The sequence below is a fragment of the Empidonax traillii genome, unplaced genomic scaffold (genome assembly GCF_003031625.1).
Source record: "Empidonax traillii isolate 1590-97213 ecotype Southwest subspecies unplaced genomic scaffold, ASM303162v1 scaffold46:size3806547, whole genome shotgun sequence".
Classification (NCBI taxonomy): Eukaryota; Metazoa; Chordata; class Aves; order Passeriformes; family Tyrannidae; genus Empidonax; species Empidonax traillii.
In genome coordinates this window covers 3,549,446-3,570,906 of record NW_020955239.1, presented here as the reverse complement: position 1 = coordinate 3,570,906, position 21,461 = coordinate 3,549,446, and the positions used below count along the sequence as shown (strand labels likewise).

General features: G+C 46.6%; 1 protein-coding gene across 2 annotated transcripts in view; it reads left to right on the top strand.

Annotated features, from left to right (window-relative positions):
- Positions 1-14,483, top strand: part of GSK3B (glycogen synthase kinase 3 beta) — a 153,587-nt gene extending 139,104 nt beyond the window's left edge. For both annotated transcript variants that reach the window (XM_027878902.1, XM_027878901.1), the window contains 2 exons: positions 1,500-1,598; positions 9,293-14,483. In XM_027878902.1, coding sequence (XP_027734703.1) covers positions 1,500-1,598; positions 9,293-9,360 — 167 coding nt within the window. In that variant the 3' untranslated portion in view covers positions 9,361-14,483. The remainder of the gene's footprint in view (positions 1-1,499; positions 1,599-9,292) is intronic.
- Positions 14,484-21,461: the final 6,978 nt, after the last annotated feature.

The window sequence follows — 21,461 nt, the reverse complement described above, 5'->3', positions numbered from 1 at the left end:
CATGATGAATATATGAATTCTGAATTATTGCCACGTGAATTGAGGATTTTGTATTTGTAGCAGTGCTTGAAGTATTGAGGCTTTCTAGGAGGACTTACTTAGTCTGCTTAGACCTGAACAGATATTACAGAATAGGTTGGATGGGTTACAGGTAATGTAGCAACTTGCTTATATTCATAAGTGCTGAAATGCAATCTCAAAGTGTACAGTAATAGGAGGCTTGTAAACAGGTGAGTTTTCTATATCTTGCCCTCCCAGCAGTAAAGAAACTCCATGTAGCAGTTAACTGAGAAAAAAAAAAAAATCACCAAGTAGACTACTGATCCCTTTAGGCCGTGAGTTTAAAACTAGCATTAAAGAAAAACAGCAGGCTCTCAAAAATGAGCACAAATAATTTGAGACTGTGTCCAAAACCCCCTTGCTGAACCCGTGGTGTGATTTGGATGGGTTTCTGTACAGCCTGTGCTATCTTGGAGGTCTTATGTAAAAAGCTGTCTATTCTCATTTCTCCTCCAGATGACCTCCTGGAGCTCCAAAACTCATCAGTCTCCTTCCGTGAGGTGACTGTTCACATCCTTTTTACCGGATGTTGCTTTCTCAAGAGACAGCCAGTCACTCCTGTTTCTGAAACAAACAGGACCTGTCTTGTCTCGGCTCGGTCCCACCTTCTGTGAGGCATTAGATTCTCTTGAAAAAGTGCCAGAAGATTGTCATTTGTTGGCAACGTGTTGCCCTTAATCCTCCCACAGTTGTGGCTGTAAAATGCCTATTTCTTATTCTGATACACATTAAAACTGCATTAGATTTGGAGCCTAGAAGACATGACTGCTTTTTCCTTGGTTAATGTCCCAGAAGGAATGGTTGCATCATTTTACTGTCCATTTAAAATGCCCAGATGACCAATTTGCTTTGCCTTTCCCTGTCCTTTTAAAGGATATGTCACCTCTCCTTGGCCTCACTCAAGGAGATGGCTGTGAGAAATTGGTCTTGGGTTCCTGGGTCCTTGAATAAAAATGATGCTTGAGTGACCCAAAGAACTAATTCCTGAAGCTCTTGGAGCACCTGTTGCAGCTGCTTGCTTGCTGAACCAGTGCCCAAAGCAGCACCACTGCTACCAGCCTTCTTCCCGAGACTGATTGCAGGTGAGCTTGTGAAGGGAATCCTTCCAGTGCTCAGAAGCAAACAGCATTTTCAGGCCATTGACAAGGAGCAGGCTTGGCTGGTTCTTTGTTGACTCCCAAACCATTGTCTTTCTCCAGTAAATAATTCCCTTGCACCTCTACTTGTAGTTTTGACAGTGTTGCTCTGGAGAATACCTTGCCAAATATCACTTTGGTTTCCTCTCTCTGGTTGGCAAAGAAGAAAACGTAACGTGACCTTGTAAGGGCATGTGTTTTGCCTCAGGTTGCTGTTACAGGGGGAAACCCTAGGAGCTGAACCTGCATGTGGGGCACTTTGTGGATGATGAGCTAACTCTGTTTGTTCCACCTCCCCTCCAGAACTGTCAAGTAACCCATCTCTGGCTTCGATCCTCATCCCTGCTCATGCCCGGAACCAAGCAGCTGCTTCAACCCCTACAAATGCTACAGCGGCCTCAGGTGAGAACATGCAACTGCCTGTGTCCCTCCCTACCCTCGCTCCCCTGCCCAGGCACCTTCCCTCTGCTGAGGCCCACAGGCCACCTTGGTCCTCAGAGTGAACAGAGAAGAAAGGTTTGTTTCAGTATCACCCAAACCTTGGTCTCAGGAGGTGGTCATTTGGGTCCTGGCTGTGGTCACCAACCCAAATCCTAACTCAGGGCACTCAAACTCTGTTTTTTGACTGCTTAGTTTGTTGGTCCTTCTCACTCAGACTTCCGCTATTAAAAAAATCATTATATCACCTGGTTTTTAGCAGTCCTTGTGGATTGGTTTGCACCTAACTTCTGAGCTCTCAGCTAACTGGAAACTAATACTGACTTGGAGCATGAGTTTGTGATGCCTAGGAAGAGAAGAAACAGCTAGCTCAGTACATGCAGCCTCCAAGTAGTGTGGATGGAGAGGTTCCCTAAAGGCATTAACATTTAAGGGTTGAGTTAGGCAGTTCAGTCAGTGTGCTCACTGCCTCATCTACGTAGTTGCAGTTGCTTTTTACTGAGTTTGTTCATGTCATCTTAAGCCACAAGGCAGATTCCTTTTGGGTTTTGGCCAGCACTGAGTGATTTTTTTGTGTTTGTTTGCCTCTTGTTCTGTCTCAAGTTTCTGTCAGAAACCTTCTAAAAGCTCACTGTTAGCCTTTAGCCTTTGCATATTGTATTCTGTTTCCAGTGAAAGCTTAAAAGCCTGGTAATACCAGTTGGGAGACTCCCAAAGAAAATCCCAGGTGCTGCAGGATGTAGCAGAGGTGATTCAGTACACGGCACTTTTCCTCTGAGTCAGCCCTGAGTCAGCACACCAGCTGGCTGTCTTGGGGCTGGGCAGCCAAAGGCAAGCTGCAAAATGGGTGTGTGTGTCCTGCATGCACCTCAGCCCCCTTTGACAAGGGCTGTGACCCCTTTTTAGGTGCAAGATGCTGACTTACTGTAGGATAGCTGATAAGGAGAAGGCGTGATTGAAAAACTGTTCTTGAAACGTACAGGAAAGCATTTGCTGGTTGATGTGCCAGGCAGTTACCTGATATCTGATGCACTTGATCCAACCAGTGCTGTACAGAAAGCATTTTCATGCTCTGGGACAGACAGATGCACCCAGGTTTGAAAGATGAGGCTTCTCGCTGAAATTGTAGTAGCAGTAGGTAAAAGCTACAGCTTATACAATTTATATGCTCTGAATTTAGGAGGAAGCAAATTGCTATTTTAAAATTTAGTATGTTTGTTTCATACACTTTGGTGGTATTTTGCAAATATTCTTGTTCTCAGTGTGCATCTGTTGCCCAACAACTAGTGAGGAAAAAAAGCAGATAAAGTAGTAAAAGTGATTAAAAAACTACAAAATACAAACATGGAAAAATATTTTAAGCCTTTCTGAAAAATACTGTTTTGCTTGGTGTCCCTTTCATGCCTTTTATGGAGTTCTCTTTGCCAAGATACAAGTCTCGGGGAATTAATAGGGTTAAAAAATCTGTTTTCAACCAGCACTTTTCAAGGGTCCACATGGGGGGAAAATGCTTTAGATTGAGTCCTAAATGTGAAGTATTTAAAAAACAAACAAAAAAACCCCAGAAAACCAAACCAACCAAACCAAAAGAAACAAAGCCCACCCCACCCTCAAAATAACGTCTGTGTTAATTATCTCAGCGTTTTTAAAGCTTCTGTTTGCAAGCACTTCACTGAGTTGGGATAAGACCTTCTCGTTGTAGTTCAAAACAAAAAATAATATTCTTGCAGCTTGGAAATAATTGAAATTGGAAAGAAATTGTGAAATTAAGTTCAGTATTGGGCGGCTTGCAGCTTTGGGTTTCTGCAGCACAACAGGTTAGTTGTTTCTTACTCACATGAGGTTCTCACAGCAGATGGTGGCAATGTCATCACAGGTATGATTTTTAGGATTAAGTCCTGTGGAGATAATTTTAATCTTCTGTGCCACACTTAGCAAGAAGTTTTCGTAGAAGGGGGTTCCTTCTTTCTCTATACTCCTGCACCTCACAGGGCAGTGAATGTTGAGTTGTTCAGTGACTTCAGCAATACTCCCACCTAACCCATGGCATCCTGAAAGGCAGGAGACTTTTCTGCAAAACGTTTGCTTGTGTGACTGAGCAGTACCAGTTCAGAAGCTAGGTTTTTGAGTGGTGCTGATGCAGCAAAATACAGCTCTCAAAGCAATAAAGGGAAAAGCAAATCATAAGTAACTGACTTGATTAGCATGTAACTTGGGCCTCTATCTAGCAAGCAGAACTGACACTGAGGTTCAAGTGCCCTCTGTCATGTCCGGCCTACTCCTTGAGCTTGAGGCACAGGTGCACGTACCTGCTTGCATAATAAATAGCTCCTGTTGTTTTTATAGCTGTCCTGCGGGTGTGCAACCATGTCAGAATCTCAGCTTTGTGATAAGGTGTAAAACACCACTTTTGATCATGCAGCAAGGCAGTCATAGTTAGAGAATAACTAGCAAAGAGCTATTTGTCCCAGGTTTATCAAAGTAGTGTTTCCTAGGAGACTTAGCAGCGGTGCGGTGTGTTAAGAGATGGGAAAAATTGACTTTGCAATATACCACATTAACAGGGTAGGTTTCATCAAGCCAGCAAGACTGGCTGTTGTGCTGACCAGTATGACACACATCTGCACTTTCAAAAGTTATCCGAAGCAAGTGATTTTTGTTAACTGCTAGATTCACGTGATGATTCAATCACCCAATGCAACAGTAATACTGAGATCATGATCTTCAATGCAGGGGAATTATTTTAAATAATTTTTCAGTGTTATAAAAAATTATTTGTTGTAAAATTTCTCTTCTCTTGAAGCATGAAGCTAGACTTGCTGTACTAATGGCACCAGTGAGAGTATGAAGCCTCGCTGCACTGGCATTGGTAAAGTCACCCAAATGTTTCTGAGAAATTCTCTGACGTTAGCAGCATGTCTAAAGCAAAGTGGAGGAAAAGGAGTATAAGATTTATTGGCCCCTGTTTGAAATAGTGTGGTAGCTCTCTGTGAATTACACTGGGCATTGATTAAAAGTGCCAGTTTGGCCATGCTTCTAGGGATGCTGCCTTGGTGTAGATGTAGCTGGAGGAGGAAGAGGATGGTTTCATAGCTGTGCAGCCATGACATCCAAGAGGGGAGCATGCACACCAAGCTGAATGCATATCTGCTTATGTGACTACATATTTTTCTTCCTGGATCAGCCAGCAGCAGTAGTTACCTCTCTGTTAGTCAGCAATAAGATAGGAAGAGCATAATTACCATCTGCAGGGAAGTTGTGCCAACAGGGATTCTGGGGTCATCGTCTTAGGCATCCCGCTGTGTTGATCCCATGTAATCCCAAATGCAATGGTGTGCCTGAACTTTCAGCAACAAAACAGATTAGAACTGCTGTTACCTGCCACTCTGTGGTAGTTGAAAAAGACCACAGTGCCCTATAAAATAAGATTTAGTGCTTTTGTGGTATTCCCATTGAAGGAATTTTGGAAAACTTTCAGTTTCTTAACCAGGAGAATATAGGCGAACAATTCATTCAGGCTTCTACAAACTGAGCACAGGGATGCATCCATGACAGAGAAGTAAAACTTGCACATTTTACTCTTGCCAGTTTTGCTCAGAGCCTGGATTTCTACATCCACAGGCAGGCACAGTGGGAAAACCGGGCTTTTCCTTCTCCTTCCACTTACCTCCTCAGCTGTCTTGGGAGGATTCCCCCACTGGTGTTAGCTTTGTTTCTGTATCTTTGCAGATGAGCAGCACGGTCTGTCAGCATTACAAATCCAACCAGCTAATGCTGTCATTAGTGCTAATGGGCTTTCTCAGACTGAGCTGGCATCTCTGTCATTCTCTGAACTGTAGCCCTGTCTTTGCTTTCCGGGAGGTTTCTGAGGAGTGTCACGTACCCTCCAAGAAAGCTGAGGCATTCCTCAGAGGGAAAAGCTGACTTGGAGGAGGTTCTCTGCAATGATGAGAGAATGCTTTTGCCCTCTGTTGGAAAGAACTTTTGGAAGCAGCTGACACTTAAGCCCTGGTGACTGTTCCTTGCCTGCACAGGCAGAAGTGTCAGGTGGGTGGTTTAGGACAAAGAGGCTGCCCTGACCTGGAGCCACATTCTGACGGATACTTATCTGTCCTGTGCCAGAGAACTGCATCCAGCTCCTGGCTGTGCTCCTCAGCAGGGCTTTGGCAGCGGCACAGACCACTGCTTTGAAAAGCAGATGTCGTATACCAGCATTGCTGAAGGCCTAGATTTCCTTCTCTTATGCCCAAATACTGATTTTTTCATGATGAGAAGAAGTAAAACAGTGTCCAGAGAACCTCATACTCCAGTTGTGCTGTTTTTCCAGTGCTTCAGCAAAGAGATGCTGGAACAAGCCCCTCTTTGTTCCTCAAATGTCCTGTCAATGCAGAGTCAACGAATGAGCTGCAATATCAAAATACTGCATTTTCTCGTAGGTTGGGAGCAAGTATAGCCTTGAACTTGCTCTGCACTCTGTCCCAGCCTGGGGAAACTTCTATATATTGTTGGGCTGCATCACGTTACTTTCTTTTAACGTGTGGCATATATATTTCTCAGGAACTCCCCTATTAGAGTGATGACAGAAAGGGAGCATGTATTACATGGAGCTCCATCCCCTCCTCTTTTTTGCTTTATTTCTGTGCAGTGGCAATGTAATGATAACGATTTCAGCCTCTGCTGTCTTCAGGAAATGGAGATCAAAAGGCGCATTTTATATCAGCAAATGAAATACAAGCACTTTCTGTACACATACAGAGAAATCCTCTGCCAACAATACAGACTCCAGCTGGACTGCTCGCATCAGGCGCTGCCAGCAGATGTTGCGTTAACTGGATTTTGTCCCTACTGGAAAATTAATCTAGAACAGGCACAGTGAGAGTTTAAAGTGCGGAAACTGTTATCTGGCTTGCTGGGTCACTTTTCATTTCTGTAGTCATCGTTGGTCTGCATGCATGTGGGATTTGGGGATTGCTCCTTCATGGAAATTCTCCACATAGGAGGATGTCTCTTGCCTGCAAGGCTAGCTTGCCAAATAACGTTGGTATTGTCGTCATGCTGCCTTGGACCTTTAGTTGTATGAGGGTATTTTTTTATCATGGTGGTCATTCCTTCATGAGGGAGGGGATGCAGTTAATTTGGCGTGAGATGAAAAGGAATGGGAAAATCCCAGAGCGGTTGTCTGGCATCTTCTGCCCACAGGACAATTTGCCTTTCTTCCCACACACTCCTCACAGCATTTCCTTTTCAAGTAGAAATCACCCTCTCTTCCCACTTGTCCATTGTGTTTCTGGATGCTGCTGTTTGTTTGATTTCCTATTTTTGTCGCAGTTGCGTGTGTTATTTCACTTGTGACTCAGCAAGTGCTGCCCATTTCTAGACAGCGTGTCACGCTGGAAGGAAGGGATGCCATCCAGAGGGACCTTGGCAGGCTTCAGAGGTGGGCCTGTACGAACCTCAACAGGGTTCAACAGGGCCAAGAACCCTGTTGGCACAGGTCCTGTACATCCTGTACCTGGGTCAGGGCAACGCCAAGCACAAATACAGGCTGGACAGAGAATGCTTTGAGAGCAGGCCCGAGGGGAAGGACTTGGGTGTGTTGGCTGATAGGAGGCTGGACATGAGCTGGCAACGTATCCCATGCTGCATCAGAAGCATGGCCAGCAGGTTGGGAGAGTTGATTCTGCCCCTCTTCTCCACCGTTGTGAGACCCCACCTGGAGTACTGTGTCCATCTCTGGAGTCCCCAGCATAAGGATGTGAACCTGCTGGAGAGAGTCCAGAGGAGGGTGATGAAGATGATTGGAGGGTTGGAGCATCTCCTCTATGAAGACAGGCTGAGAGAGTTGGGGCTGTTCAGCCTGGAGAAGAGAAGGCTCTGGGGAGACCTTAGAGCACCTTCCAGGACCTAAAGGGGGCTACAGGAGAACTGCAGAGGGACATTTTACAAGGGCATGTAGTCATCAGACGTGGGGGAATGGCTTAAAACTGAAAGAGGGCAAGTTTAGATTAGATATTAGGATGAAATTATTTACTGTGAGACACTGGAACAGGTTGTTCAGAATAGTTGTGGATGTCCCATCCCTAGAAGTGTTCAAGGTCAGTTTGGACAGGGCTTTGGGCAGCCTGGTCCAGTGGAAGGTGTCCCTGCCCATGACGGGGAGTGGAACTAGATGATCCTGAAAGTGCATTCCAACCCAAACCATTCTATGATTCATCCCATTGCCTTTGCTCGTGGTTTCACTTCCAGCTGTGGTCAGGTGAGTGTGGCAGAGGAGTGGGGATTCATTACTAGGTGACTGTAGAGCAGTGTCCGGCTGCATTGCCCCACAAGCTCTTCCATGTGGGGAGAATGTTACTGCACCCCCCACCCACCAGCTGTATTTTGTCATTGTCTAGTACCTGTGCTAGTCATACAGTCCTTCGCTCTGAGGTCAGTAAATAGATTCTTCTATAAGCCCTTTCCATGTGTCTTTTGGAATACACTATTTGCCCAGTCTGTCCACTTCTGTACTGAGATAGAGTCTTTCTGAAGGTTTTTTTGCTGTTGCAGTTTCGATAGCTTTGCAGTTAACCTTACTTAAATAAAGTGGTCGAAATGTGTGGAGGTCTCTTGTAGAAAACCTCTTTTAATATCTTTTTCCCATTCCATATTTTACATGTTTAGATGTCCATCCAGTTACTTCTTTGTGTCTTGACTAATCAGATTCTAGGTAAAATGATTCCAGGTGAAATTGGTGCATTTTTTTTCCCCTATCAACTCTTCTAACACTGCAAACATCTTATATCTTTTTTTACAGAAAATACTTGATGCATGTGGCCTATGAAAACACAGTTACAGTGAATTCCCTTTTGGTATTTCTTTGCAAACACTGCTTTATTGGACACACTTTGACATGTGCCCTTGATCCTGTGACTTGTGTCTGTGAAACCCTGTCCCTCCCTGAGAAGAGAAGGTGTTGGAGACCATTTACTGCAGAGACACAATCCTCTAATGATGCCATGTGCTTGTGTAAACCTTGTTACTGGCTTCAGGCCTTGATGTTAATCTGCTTCAGCAGTTCAGAGGGTGGCAAGTCCAACTTGGGTTGAGCAACACAGAATAAAGTAGTAAATTTGAAAGACATTTTCTAAAGCAGCAAGTGCATGAGTTACAGAGGAGCATACAAGCTGTTTCAGCAGGCTTGTCATGTTCCTTGTCTGTGCCATTCGCCCAATTAATAAGCAACTTTGTTATGAGAAGGACTAACAATATGAAGCTTCAGCACCAGTGTGAGACCTTGTAGTGACCACATAGACACTTGACTTGTTGGCTTTGGCCATGCCAGAGTGCCTTGTCGTGCAGTTAGAATTAGGGGAACGTAACACAGATGACTTGCTACTGCTCAGGTACTGCAAAACCTGCTGGAACCCAGCTGGGTGTTTGCATGCCAGCCCTCAGCCCTCCAGATTGCCTTTGTCCTGCTTAAAGGCCATCTTTCCCCTCTCCCCAGATTGCATTGTTCCATCTGCACCCCTGAAGGCAGGAAAGCATCCTAACCAAACAGCATCTTGGTGGGTTTCCCTGTGTAGAGAATGTTGTAGTTGTTGTTTGAAATGTCTCTATTTTGGAGGTAATGCTGGTTGTTTTATCTCTCTTCCCTTCTCGTCTGTTGTTTGCAGATGTTAACGCAGGAGAACGAGTTCAGACCAATAGTGTAGCTACAGCATCAGCCTCCAACTCCACCTGAACCAGTACCAAGCAGCCAGCTGCACAGGAAAAATCACCAGTAATTTGAGTCTTGCTCAGCAACACTGGTCACATTTGGAAAGAAAATTAAAAAGAGGAAAAAAAAAAACCAACAAAACAACAAACCAACCAACCTGTTCATTTTAGTGTTCAATTTTTTATTATTATTATTGTTGTTCTTATTTAACCTTGTAAAATATCTATAAATACAAACCAGTTTCATTGTATTCTCACTCTGCAGGGTGTCCAGGGCAGGGGACTAGGTGGGGGGAGGAGGGAAAGCGGAGCAATACAACACACCAATGTCTCTCCCCTCGACAATCTCTTCATGTTGGAAGTTTGCTGTTGTGTACTTCAGAACCAGGACTCTTGCCTCATACCCCCTCCCACAACAGAAAGAAGGAAAAAACAAAACAAAACAAAAATACCCCAAACCTCATTCTCTGCTGAAGTTTTTTTTTTTAACCCTCTTTTTTTATTTTCTTTTTAAGTGAAGTTTCGGACTTTGATGTAGTGCACAGCTTGAATTTGGTCGGGAGCTTAGCAGGGGTCATTCAACAGAGCTCAGCGTTTCTTGTCAGCAAATCCATATCCCAGGTTATCTGAAGAGCTGCCCCAGCTTGGCATGGGGAGCAGGCGACGTGGTAGGAAAATAGGTTGCCATGGGGTGGGGGGGAGGGTTTGCCGTGTGTCTAAGGCTTGAACCGCTAGTGGAAGCCTTTCATTTTAAAAGTCAGTGCTAGCGATGAAGAAATCTACAGCTTCATATGGGAAAAGCCTTTCCTGAGTGGGTGATATATAATATAATACACACACATGCACCAACACCAGCGGTTGGCTTTGCCGAAGCAGCCCCTTTGCCCAGCCGGAGCTCCCGCTCCCCGCGTGTCGGGCCGGCGCAGGGCAAGGAGGACGCTCAGCTCCGGCTTCAGCAGAGAAGAGCGGACGAACAAAATCCTCAGCAGGGGCGGGGGCCCAGCTGGTGGATGTTAAGGGACTTTTTGGAAAGTGGCCACTGTGAAAGCTTGTTTGGTTGGGTTTTTTTCTCTCCCCGCCCCTCCCCGGCTCTTGATTTGAACAGGCTTCCCTTTCCCAAGGTGCGTACAGGAAAAGGACACCAGGGGTTATAATGTGAACTGTTAACAGGCTACTGGTTTATTTTGTAATATTTTTTTAACTGCAGTTTTAACTTGCAGGATGCCACATTCGCTGATAGTTCTGATTTTATATCCACAGCTAGAATCTGTATTTAATTTCATCTTTTTTAATCTCTTGCCTTTTTTTTTTTTTTTTTTTTTTTTTTTTTGGATCTCTATTTATTGATGCATGTTGCCACGTCGCCATTATGTTAGAATATTAAAATACACATCTGAATGCTCTTGACGGTAATTTGTACCTGCTGACTTGTAGGAAAGCTGGCTCTATGAGTGTGTGTGTATATATATTATATAAATATATACATGTATACATAGATACAGTACTGCTTTTTTTATTTTTGTCTACGATCTCAAATCAGTCTGACTGAAGCGTGAGGTGAATGCTTGTTCTAATCCATCAGTTCAGGGTCCGAGTTTCCTCCCTGCAACAGCGTGTGGTGCAAGCATCCACATCTCTCTTCCTGAAGTCAAAGCAATATTCCTCGTGAAAGGGTCAGGGGAGCGGCCGGAAACGAGACTTTTGGAGACCTGATCTTGTGGTAGTCTTGCGGTTGGTGTCCGCTCCAGCCTTATCTTCTCCTTCAGAGAAACTGTAGTCGCCTTTGGTGCTTACCGAGCTGTTACCGACCTGCGGATCTCTAAGGCAAGCAGTTGCTTTTCGGGAGCACGCGGACCTCCATGTGGCCCGGGGGTGACCGGCAGTGGTGGCTTTGGCGAGTTCGGCCGCCGCAGGGGCGGCTGGGGCTTTGTCACGAGCTCGGTGCGTTTCTTCTTGTACCTTTTGTGCTGTTGACGTGGGATTTTTTTTGGAAACTGTCTCTTAGCAGCCCTGGAACTGATAAAAGCCCTGCCTTCTCCCTCCTGCCTGACACACGGAGGGTTTGGGGAGGCAGGAGCTGTTTGAAGAGGTGAGTGACCACCTACCGTGAAACCGATAAACCCTCATGTTATACCCCGCGGCAGTATGCTGTTGGGCACACACACACACACAAAAAAAGGTTTTAAAACTTAGCTGTCATTGCATTCTGGCTGGCTGCAAAGGAAAGCACACCCACGTTGAGAAACAGAAGGCTTTCCAAATCCTTACCTGCAGCTTAATAGAAAGGGCTGAAGAGCGTCTTAACGCATGCGCTCGGCTAGTCAGTGTCCTGAAAGGTAAGTAAAGGGGCTTGGTTGACCCAGTGATCCAAATCCATGCGGGAGACTCAAAAAGTAGGACAGTGGCAGGGTATGGATCTGCTGTATAGGCAAGACTGCTGAAGCACTGGCCACAGACGCTGTTATTTGGAGGCGGTAAATTACCGAGTCTTTAAAAAACAAAGTAATAAAACTATCAAAGAAAAATTGCTGCTTGTGCCAGGAAATGTGGCTTTTCTTTTTCATTTTTTTTTGGTTTTGTTTAGGACTGGTGGAGGGGAGTTAAGAGCGTTTCTCTCTGGTTTTGTGACTGTGCCGGCGTCTGTGTGTGTCTCGTGTGTGTGTTAGGCGGGGGGGGAGGGTCAGGGGCGCCCCTCTGGTTTTATTTCTGTTTTCAAGGATCATAGCAGGATCACACACTCTTTTATACAAGTTAGGTCCAGGTCTTTGAACAACCTTTTTTTTGTAAATAAGGAAGAAAAAAAAAAAAGAAAAAAAAATCACAGGAAAAAAAAAAGAAAAAAAAAAACCAACAAAAACAAAGCTCCTCACCAAATTCAAGCTTGTACATTATTATTTTTGGTTGTTTTTGAATTCTGAGTTTTATTGTTTTGTATGTAAATATGTGGACCCAGGAACTGTTATTAATGAGCAAAAAGTTACCGTTCAGGGCAGTGATTCTGTTTAATAATCAGACAAAATGTAGACGAGCTTTTTAAAGCCATATAGTTTTAACTCTGTACAGTAGGTACCGGCCTGTATTATTGTAACAATAACTCTAGCGATGTATAGTGTATCTATATAGTTTGGAGTGCCTTCGCTTCCATGATTTTTTGAATTTTATTTACCTTTTATTTTTTTCTCCTCCTCCTTTATTAACGATGTCTCCCACCCCAAACCCGCATCTTTGCGCCCCCCTCCCGCTTTCTAACTCTTTGAGTGCTGTAAGGTTTCGGTGATACCCTGATCAGTAGCGGAACGAAAGGAAACCGTCTCCACCGTCATGCATTTCATTGGAGCCGTGGCTTTGTTCTGGAAGTCTCCCAAGTTGCCCACCCTGCCCTTTCCTCCTCCCGCTAGCAGTGACTGATTTTGTTCGGACACTTGCCCCAGAGCTCATTTAGACTTTGCTTGCCTTTCCCCTCAGTCCTGTGCCCAGAAGCCCTCTGGGCAGTAGCAGCTTCCAAGAGACTCGGCCTTTCCACCCTCCCTGCGGCTGTGCCGGGGGCAGCAGCTGGGCTCAGCGAGCGGAAAGGACCCCCAAGGAGGGAAACCCCCCACATCCCACAGGGTTGCTGCGCTCGGAGCCATTTGGCTGCGGTGGGAGCAGGGGCATCGCTGTAGGAGACTGCGGTGGTTTTTTCTACTGGGAGGACTTTCTGTTCCCTTTCTTCTCCCTATTTTTCCCTCACATCCTTCCCCCCAAGTCACTTTTGTTTTCTTGAGATAAGTTTAACATGACTCTTGATTTCTTGTGCCCAGCACGAAGGCCTTGTTTCTAAAACTAGTTTGCTTGTGTTTTACTACCTTGTTAGTATTCCACATAAGATTGTCTTGAATGGGAAAACACGTAACTCTTTACCAAACCAAAGGTTGCTGTTTTATTTCGAAGCATCTCGTGTTCATTCCAGTGAAGCAGAGGCTGCACTTTCTTTCTGGTGACACGAAGGTCAGTGATGCCAAGCTGTTGGTGACAGTCTGCTCAGAGCTGTCCCTCTTTTCTTTTACTCTCTTTCGGGCTTGTTTTTTAACCCAGTGTGGTCTTGATGTGTCCCTTACGTCAGCCCAGTGCTGTAGTGTGGGTCTCTGAGCCGGGCTCGGTTGCAGTCTGTCTCCCTCAATGGGCACCCGATCAAGACACTGGTGTTGTTTAATATTAAACTTATCTACCTTGCTAGGGAAAAAAATAATGACCTGCAAAAGAAAATTGGCTGGTAAAAGATCCCTGAACACTCTGTCCCCTTATTTCGAAGCCAAGCTCTACCTAAAATAATGACAGGTGCTTGCACCTTGCAACTTAAAATTTCCCCCTCCCCGGTTTTCAGTACTTGGAAAAACAGAAGTCAAGCAGCCTGTCAGACTCGTACTCCTGTACTAGGAACCTCGGCCACCGCGGAGAAAAAGGAAAAGCCGATGAGGAAAAGCACAGTAGGGTATTCGGTCCAGGCTCTGCCTTTTGGAGACTGCCAGCGGGTACCCCTGGGGTGGCAGCTGATTTCCACGGGGCTCTCGGCCTGTTCTGGTCGTAGTTGGCTTCGTTTTGCAACACTGCAATAATGGCAAAACGACAGGAAAGGAAAACAGTACCTAAGGGGTTAGCTCGAGAAAAGTAGCTTCCTTGTGTTGGTCTTTCTCAATTTATTTTTAATATATATATATAAAATATATTTATATATATATAATTTGCTTGCCTGTAAAATTTGCGTTCATTAATGTGTTGCTGATGGATCACTTGGGCCTGTACACACCAATTAGCGTGACCACTTCCATCTTAAAAACAGAAATCTAAATATATATATATATTAAGGACTGTGGGTTGTATACAAACTATTGCATACACTTGTGCAAATCTGTCTTGATTTAAAGGAAAAGCAAAACCTGTATAACATTATTACTACTTGAATGCCTCTGTGACTGATTTTTTTTTTTTTTCATTTTAAATATAAACTTTTTTTGTGGAAAGTATGCTTAATGTTTTATTATTTCCCCCGACCCATTCCCCTTGTAAATACGTTTTGTTCTGTGTGACTCGGTTCGGAAATAGTTAACTGGTACTGTAATTTGCATTAAATAAAAAGTAGGTTAGCCTGGAAATGAAATTTAAAAAATACCAAGTGTGTGGTCTTTATTTCAAAAAATTGCCCCTTTCTTTCCTCCTCCTCTCTCCCTTCTCTGCCCCTTGTTCCTCACCCTCACGCCTCTTTCCACTCTGCAAGAATAGGTGGACGTGAATCTTTGTAATAATAAAAGAAAAACCACAAGAAATGAGCATGTTTTCTTAAATGAGCTGTGTTATTCCATGCTATTTTTCAAGAGATGCCAGCTTGTCTATGATACTGTTTGATTTGATGGAGAGAGGAACCCTGGGACATAAATATTTCAAATTGAAACTAACCAATCTTCCTTTACCGTCCACCTATAGATACAAACTTAACCTGTGTAAACTGCTGGCTTGAATCCTGCACTCATGGTTGTTTGGGTTGTTTCTTTTTTAATCATTGGGTCCCATTAGTAATGTTATTTGGTGGTGATCTGTAAAGTTTGTTGAGACCACGTCCAGTGGACCGTTCCTCCAGCAAATCAGCACGTAGCTATCTCTGAGTTGGGTTTCCAGTACTGGATAATGTATGTATTAAACATGACATGTCTATTAGCGCAAAAAGAAAAAAGAAAAAAAAAAAATCCTTTTTTGGGCTGGCTGACCTGGCCGAATCCATTCTGTCGCTATCCTAAAGGCTAGATGCGAGGTCATGTGACTGCTGCTTCAATAAAAACAAATTTATATTGCAAAGAGACTCCTCTCGGTTTGTTCGTGTGCCACAAGCCGCGGTTGTCCCCACGAAACCTCTGCTGGGCTCCAGGCTGGAGCCTCCACCCCGGAGCCCCTCCAGGAGAACTGAGAGGAGGGTGGGAAGGGCCGCACTGCAGAGGCATCGGGACAGATGCCTCCAGAGAGCAGCTCGGAGAGAGGCCTTGCTTTAGCCGAAAGGCCCCCGTGCCCAAATTCAGCCGGGACTGGAGAAGTGTCAGTCTGGCCAGTGCCTTAAAGGACTGAGGGTGTGAAGTCCAGTGTTTCCCGCAGAGCGAGGCTTCCCCTGCCCCGGGCTGCTGGCAGGGACAGGACAGTAAGTATTGCTGCACAGTAAGTGTTGCCTTACCCTGCAGTCCTCTTCGGACTGCTGATACACGCAGTTTGGGGGCTGTTCCCGCCCTTCCTGGGTGCTGAAACTGCCCTTGAAGCAGGTACCAGCCCACCTCGGCTCCCTGACACAATCGTTGGGCTTGGTTTGGTCAGCCCCTGCTCTTCTGGGGCACCAGGATGAGGGGGCCAGGCAGCCACCGACAGCCTGGCCACCCCAGGAGCAACACAGGTGAGCGGTGGCTGCTGTCCCTTCACTTACATTGTTCCCACAAGGTCACCGGGGCGGGGGCTGCATCCAACTCGTTTCCTGAGGCTGGGGCTGCTCTGCTCGGCCTGTCAGGTCCCTGGCATTAAAGGTGGCCAGTTACACCTGCAAAGGCATCGCTGCCTGAACTACAGCACCTCTCTAGGTGAGTTTATTGATTTAAAGCTTGCTTCTGATGGGGGTAGTTCATCACAATCCTCACTGATTTGGGGTGGTGGTTAGTCATCCCTGGGCACTTTTCTAGATGCACATGTCCTGGGGCCTCCTGTCTCTTCTGAACTTCTCTCCCCACGAATGTGAACTGTGGACTCTTTTTTATGTGCTGCTTTTTTGCACAGCAACCCTCAGCTTCAGTCTCAGGTCTCCTTCTGAATGTCAGAGCCCCTTGACCAGGACTCGGACACCTTATAACTTCTTGGTAAGCTGACTGGAAGGGGATCTTCAGGTCCTTTGCATCTTTGTAGTATTTCCAATTGTATCTCCTCTGCCATTGTTTTTAACACCCTCTTTAAGCAGTGGGTACCAAAAAGAGACAGAGGTTTCCTCAGCAGTCTCCCCAGTGTCAAATAAAGGCACTAGAGAGCATCTTGCAGCTGGTGCCTGTCTGACTCCTTACCTAAGGATTGCATTCGCCCTTCTGTGTGGAGACTGCTGTTGTCCAGTTTATCCATCACTCCCTCCTACTGTAACTCCTGCAAGCATTGCCAGTGGGGCTCCTAGAGTTTTATATTCCTATCACCCTTTCAAAGATGTAGTAAAACACGTTTGCATCAAGAGCCAGTCCCCACAAAACCTTCCAGGGAATGGGCATTCTGTCACTGTTCCCTGTGAGAAAATACTGCTTGGGACCCATCTGCAAACCAGGTTCAAATCCACTTAGTTGTCGGTCACCAACGCCTTTGAATGACTTAAAATGCTAATCCAAGTGCAAAGCAAGACCAAGCTGAATGCGGTACAAAAGTCTGCTCCGCTGATGTGCTTTGTCTTTATCGACTGAACTGCCAGCCATCTGCCTTGGAATTAAAAGTCAGTGTCAAGGCTACAGGCACCATTTGTTATCTGGAAGGTGGCAGCTTTCAGGCTGCTGGTGGTAAGGTCTAATTTGCTTTCTGTGGGAGAAGAACAAGAACCACAAAGGAGAAGGAGGGAAGCGAGCCACAAACTACGGAGGGGAGAAGAGCAGGAGCGCTGCAGTTTGTGTGTGAAGCTCCAAGTCCAGTTGCTTGGAGACGGCGAGCCCAGCAGATGGTACACAACCTCATTAGCTAATCTTGAACCTTGCTTCCCTCCCCTGGCTCCGGGAAGGGCTTGGCTGGGTCATTGTCCTGTCTTCTCTCACTAGTCTTGCAGGGTGGTGTTCCTGGCAAGGGCCAGGGCTGCTCCATCTCTGCTGGCTTTGCTAAAGCAAAGGCTGCAGGGTCAGACCAGAGCTGCTGCCAAATTTGAGGTCTGTAGGAAAGGAGGTGTGTAAATATCAGTGCCTCATGTGGCACAGCAGGAAATCCAGGCTCCTGTCTGGGTGTGTCACACAATGCCAAGTCTTTGGAGCAGAGACCAGTCCCCCAAACAAACTCCTGCTGGTGCTCGTCACAGGAGACAGCACACCTGAGTGTCTGGGCTGTAAGGGAGAGCTGGACTTTCGTGGCAAACACCTACCTTTGGTCAGTGCAGGGATGCAGCCCTGGATCTTGTCCTGATGTCCTGGAACAGATGTTTTCTTGGTGTGTCCTATTGCCCTCTGAGTATGCATGCAGTCAGTGGAGTTAAAGCCTTTCTCTTCCAGGGATTTCCTGCTCTCTGAATCACCTGTCTCTGCTCACATACTCCAGAAGTAAGGCTGGGTCCTCCATGACAAGGTAAGTGGGGAATGAACAACCTCTTCCCATGTGGAAGCTTCTAAGTGGCTGCAGCACAGCACTGGTGACCAGGGTGCCCTGTCAGAGAGCTGCAGTGGGGCAGCCTGCCCAAGTCTAGGGCAGTCTGCATAGCCCCCTTGCTTGCCACAGAGTGACAAGATGGAGCCATGGGCAAACAAACCCTTGTCCCCTGGCAGAGCTGCCTGGCAGAACACAAGCACCTGTACCAGCAGAGGAACCACGGGCCCTGTGTTACGGTGTTGGGGCTCTGGGAACCTAGAATGTAATGGAAGGCTAAGTAGAGGGATGGAGGGGCTTTGGTTGGATTTTGGTTGGTGGATTTTTTTCCCTAAGCAAAGTTTTTAGAAACTGGTGAACCCGTGACCTAGAACAGGACTGTTCGTTGTAACTTGCTGCTTGAATTCCCTGTGCTTTACACCCCCTCCAAGTGCTGAGCAGTCGCGGGTCCAGACGCCTGCTGCTGACAGAGGAGCATGTGGCAGGTCTTGCCAGGGGGAGGCTGGGGCTGCAGGGAGTGAGGTGGGGTCAGATGTGCGGTGGGAACAGCACATGAGCTTGAGAGGAAGCAGGAGGTATTCACCCCCCTCTCACCAGCCCATCAGCTCCCTCATTACTGCCCTCTACAACTACCCGAAAGGAGGTTGTGGTGAGATGGGGGTCAGTCTCTTCTCCCAGGTAACAAGCAACAGCACAAGAGGAAACGGTCTCAAGTTGCGCCAGGGGAGATTTAGATTAGGTATTAGGTAAAAAATTCTTCATGGAAGGGATTGTCAAACCCCACAACCGGCTACCCAGGGAAGTGGTGGAGTCACCCACCATCCCTGGCAGTATTTAAAAGACATGTAGATGTGGCGCTTGGGGACACAGTTTAGTGAGGGGTTTGGCACTGCTGAGTTAATGGTTGCACTTGGGGACCCTAGAGGTGCTTTCCAACCTAAACAATTCTATGATTGTTTCCTATGGCATAACAGTAGCCACGCCCTCCTCCTCCTCCCTTTTGCAGCTCATTGCCGTAACCAAATCTTTTGCCAGGCCAGAGTGTTCAGAAGGAAGTTGGTGCTTACTGGCAAAACCCAGGTTGTTTGAGAGCATTTTTACTCCATGGAAGTTGTTTTGGAAGCTGGTGTTTGTTAGCAGCCTTTGGAATACTGGGTGAATACTCCAGCTGGAGAGTCTTTGGACAATCTCAGTTACACCTCATTCCTCTTTTGAGATTTTTGTCTCATGACACCAGGCCTAGGAACAGGTTGGTCAGTGGAAGCTGTTTCTGCGGGAGACAACAGATTTGGGACCCACACAGTCATGAAAAATGGTTTGCATTTGGCTGGAGGCAGAAAACTTACATTGGCAGGTGCAGAAAGGCTTTAACAGGTAAGGAACCAACACGGTGTTTTCAGGAGGCTTTACAGGGAAGGGCTGGCTATGACTGGCTCAGTAATAAACAAAAGGGAGATTCTTTCTTAGGACCAATCCTGCGGCAACTGAAGGAGAGAGGAGCAAATGCAGCTTTTCAGTCTCCTGCAACGCTGGTGGGAGCAGCTGCTTTCCAAATGCTTGTGATGTCAAAGGGTGAGTGAGAGGCCACTGGCCGAGAAGGGTATTTAGGAGAAGATGCACCGCATTTTCAGTTTAGGGGCTACATAAGAGCACTGGTTAAATATTTCAGGCTTCTTTCTGCATCTGTATTCAGGGCACTGGTGCTGCTCACGCTCAGCGCTGACGTTGTCACCAGGAGCAGTAGCATCGAGTCCTCGCTGCGCAGCTGCCACTCGCTCACTGCAGTTTGCATCGACGTAGCGCCACATCCTTCCAGCCACTGCCCCACGGAAAAGGACCGACAGCCCCATGCCCAGCACTGACTGAGGAGCTCCAGGATGGGCAAGGAGTGCAGGTCACCATGGAAGTTCCCCTCCGGGGGAAACTGGGTGCGACAAATCTCTGCCGTCCGGGCTGTGCAAAGGGTCCAACCAGCTACAGAGCAGTGGGCAGCCACAACGGTGAGTGTTTGCAGGAGCAGTCGCAGCTCCCAGGTCTGCTGGGGATGGTGTGCTGAGCCAGGCAACACATGTGGATGCCGGTAAGCAGCCCAGGAAGGAAATGGGAACAGGACATCCTTTCCACGTGCTACGTGAAGCACTGGGATGTGGCGCATGGGAAGAGGACAAGAGAAGTGGCCTGGACTCCAACCATGAGAGGTGGGTTGACACAGTGTGTGGGGAAAAATAGGAAAATGAAGGGGAATGAATTATATGACTGGAGTGGAGAGCCAGAGCTGCCTCTCCTCCACAGGTGTCAGCACAGACCTTCCCATCGGCCCTTGGGGATTTTCTTTTTCATGCAAACAGTGTCTGTTGAGATGCTTTTCTTGCTAGTTCTACTAGTCCAGGGTGGATCAAGGAAGACTGAATTTAGTAGTCCAGGTTTACACATTATGTCTAAGGGATTTGGTAGTTTTGACAGATGTTCAAACCAATTCCTGCCTCTCTGGTGGGGTGGAGGGCAGGCATAGGAAACAACAGCACCTCTTCCAAGCCCAAGCCCAACTCAGGAGGGCATTGTGGTGAGGAGACTGGTGAATGCCAAGAAGATACTGATTCACCAATCATAAAAACACAGGGAAGGCTGCAAAACCAGGATTTTGGTGGAAGCAGGGAGACAGGACTGGGAGGAGGTAGTTAGCAGTAGTGCAATTGGACCTTGTTAAAAGCCTTGGGCAGGTGAGGACCGTACTTGAAGGGTTGAGTTCCCCTTCCCACCCCCAAAAAAAGGATTTGTGTGAGGGCTGAATTGAGCCCAACAAAGTACCAGGCAGATCCTCTGTGCTTGTGAGACCAGGAACAGAGAGAACAGCAGTGCTCAGAAAGTGGCAGGAACTCTTTTACCAGCACCGCATCCAGGTCTACGGCAACAACTTTTGTGACGGTCATGTTGCTTTTAAGGGAGGCAGGAGAGGTGGGAGAGTGTGGGCTTGGTGTGGTTTTATATTGACAGAAATGCAGATACTGTGCATGTCCAGTGAAAAAGGTGTACCAGCTTCCAGCTCTCCTATTGAAAATCCTTTTTGCTGAACTGTAGTTAGCATGATAGGATTTCCTCCTTCCACACCACAAGAGCCATTTGAGCAGGGAAGCCCTGAGACAATTTGCATTCATTCATTTACTGCAAAGAGGCTGATTTTTCACCATTCTCACAGTGCAGTGACCCCAGAGGCCCGTTTGGTTCAGCCTGTCTCCCCCACCTGCCAGGAGGCAGAAGCCAGCAGAGCAGCACAGCCAGGCTCCCTTCCCATGGGCAGCTGGTGAAAGAAAAGCGGGACAAGCTGAATTTTCCTTGTGTTTCCACTGTATTGGTGCAGCCCTGGAGGCATCTGCTGTGTTTGTTTCGGGTACGGGCTCCTCCCCAGGGTTGTTCTGTCTCCTGCTTGGAGAGGGAATGGTGCATTCTTATGCTGTTGATTTATGATCCCAATTCCCTCTCACTGTGCTCATTTTCTTTCTCAAAGTGCATTCTGCAAAGCTTGAAAAAAACCCCACACATGACAAATGAAAGCAGTTTCTACAGGAGAGTTTCCTGCAGGAATCCTGCTGTGGCCTTCAGTTTACATGTTAGGCAATGTCATGTGGAAAAGATGGCTTTACTCTGATGGTGTCCCTTAAATCATAACAGAAGCCAAGACATTTATAGCTCAGCCTGTGCACAGCGTCTGGAGTCCCCTGCCCCCTCTGTTGTCATGCAGAGGGCTGCATCCCTACAGAACACCGGAATTATGAAACCTCCGTCCATTCCCACACCTGTTGGAATACT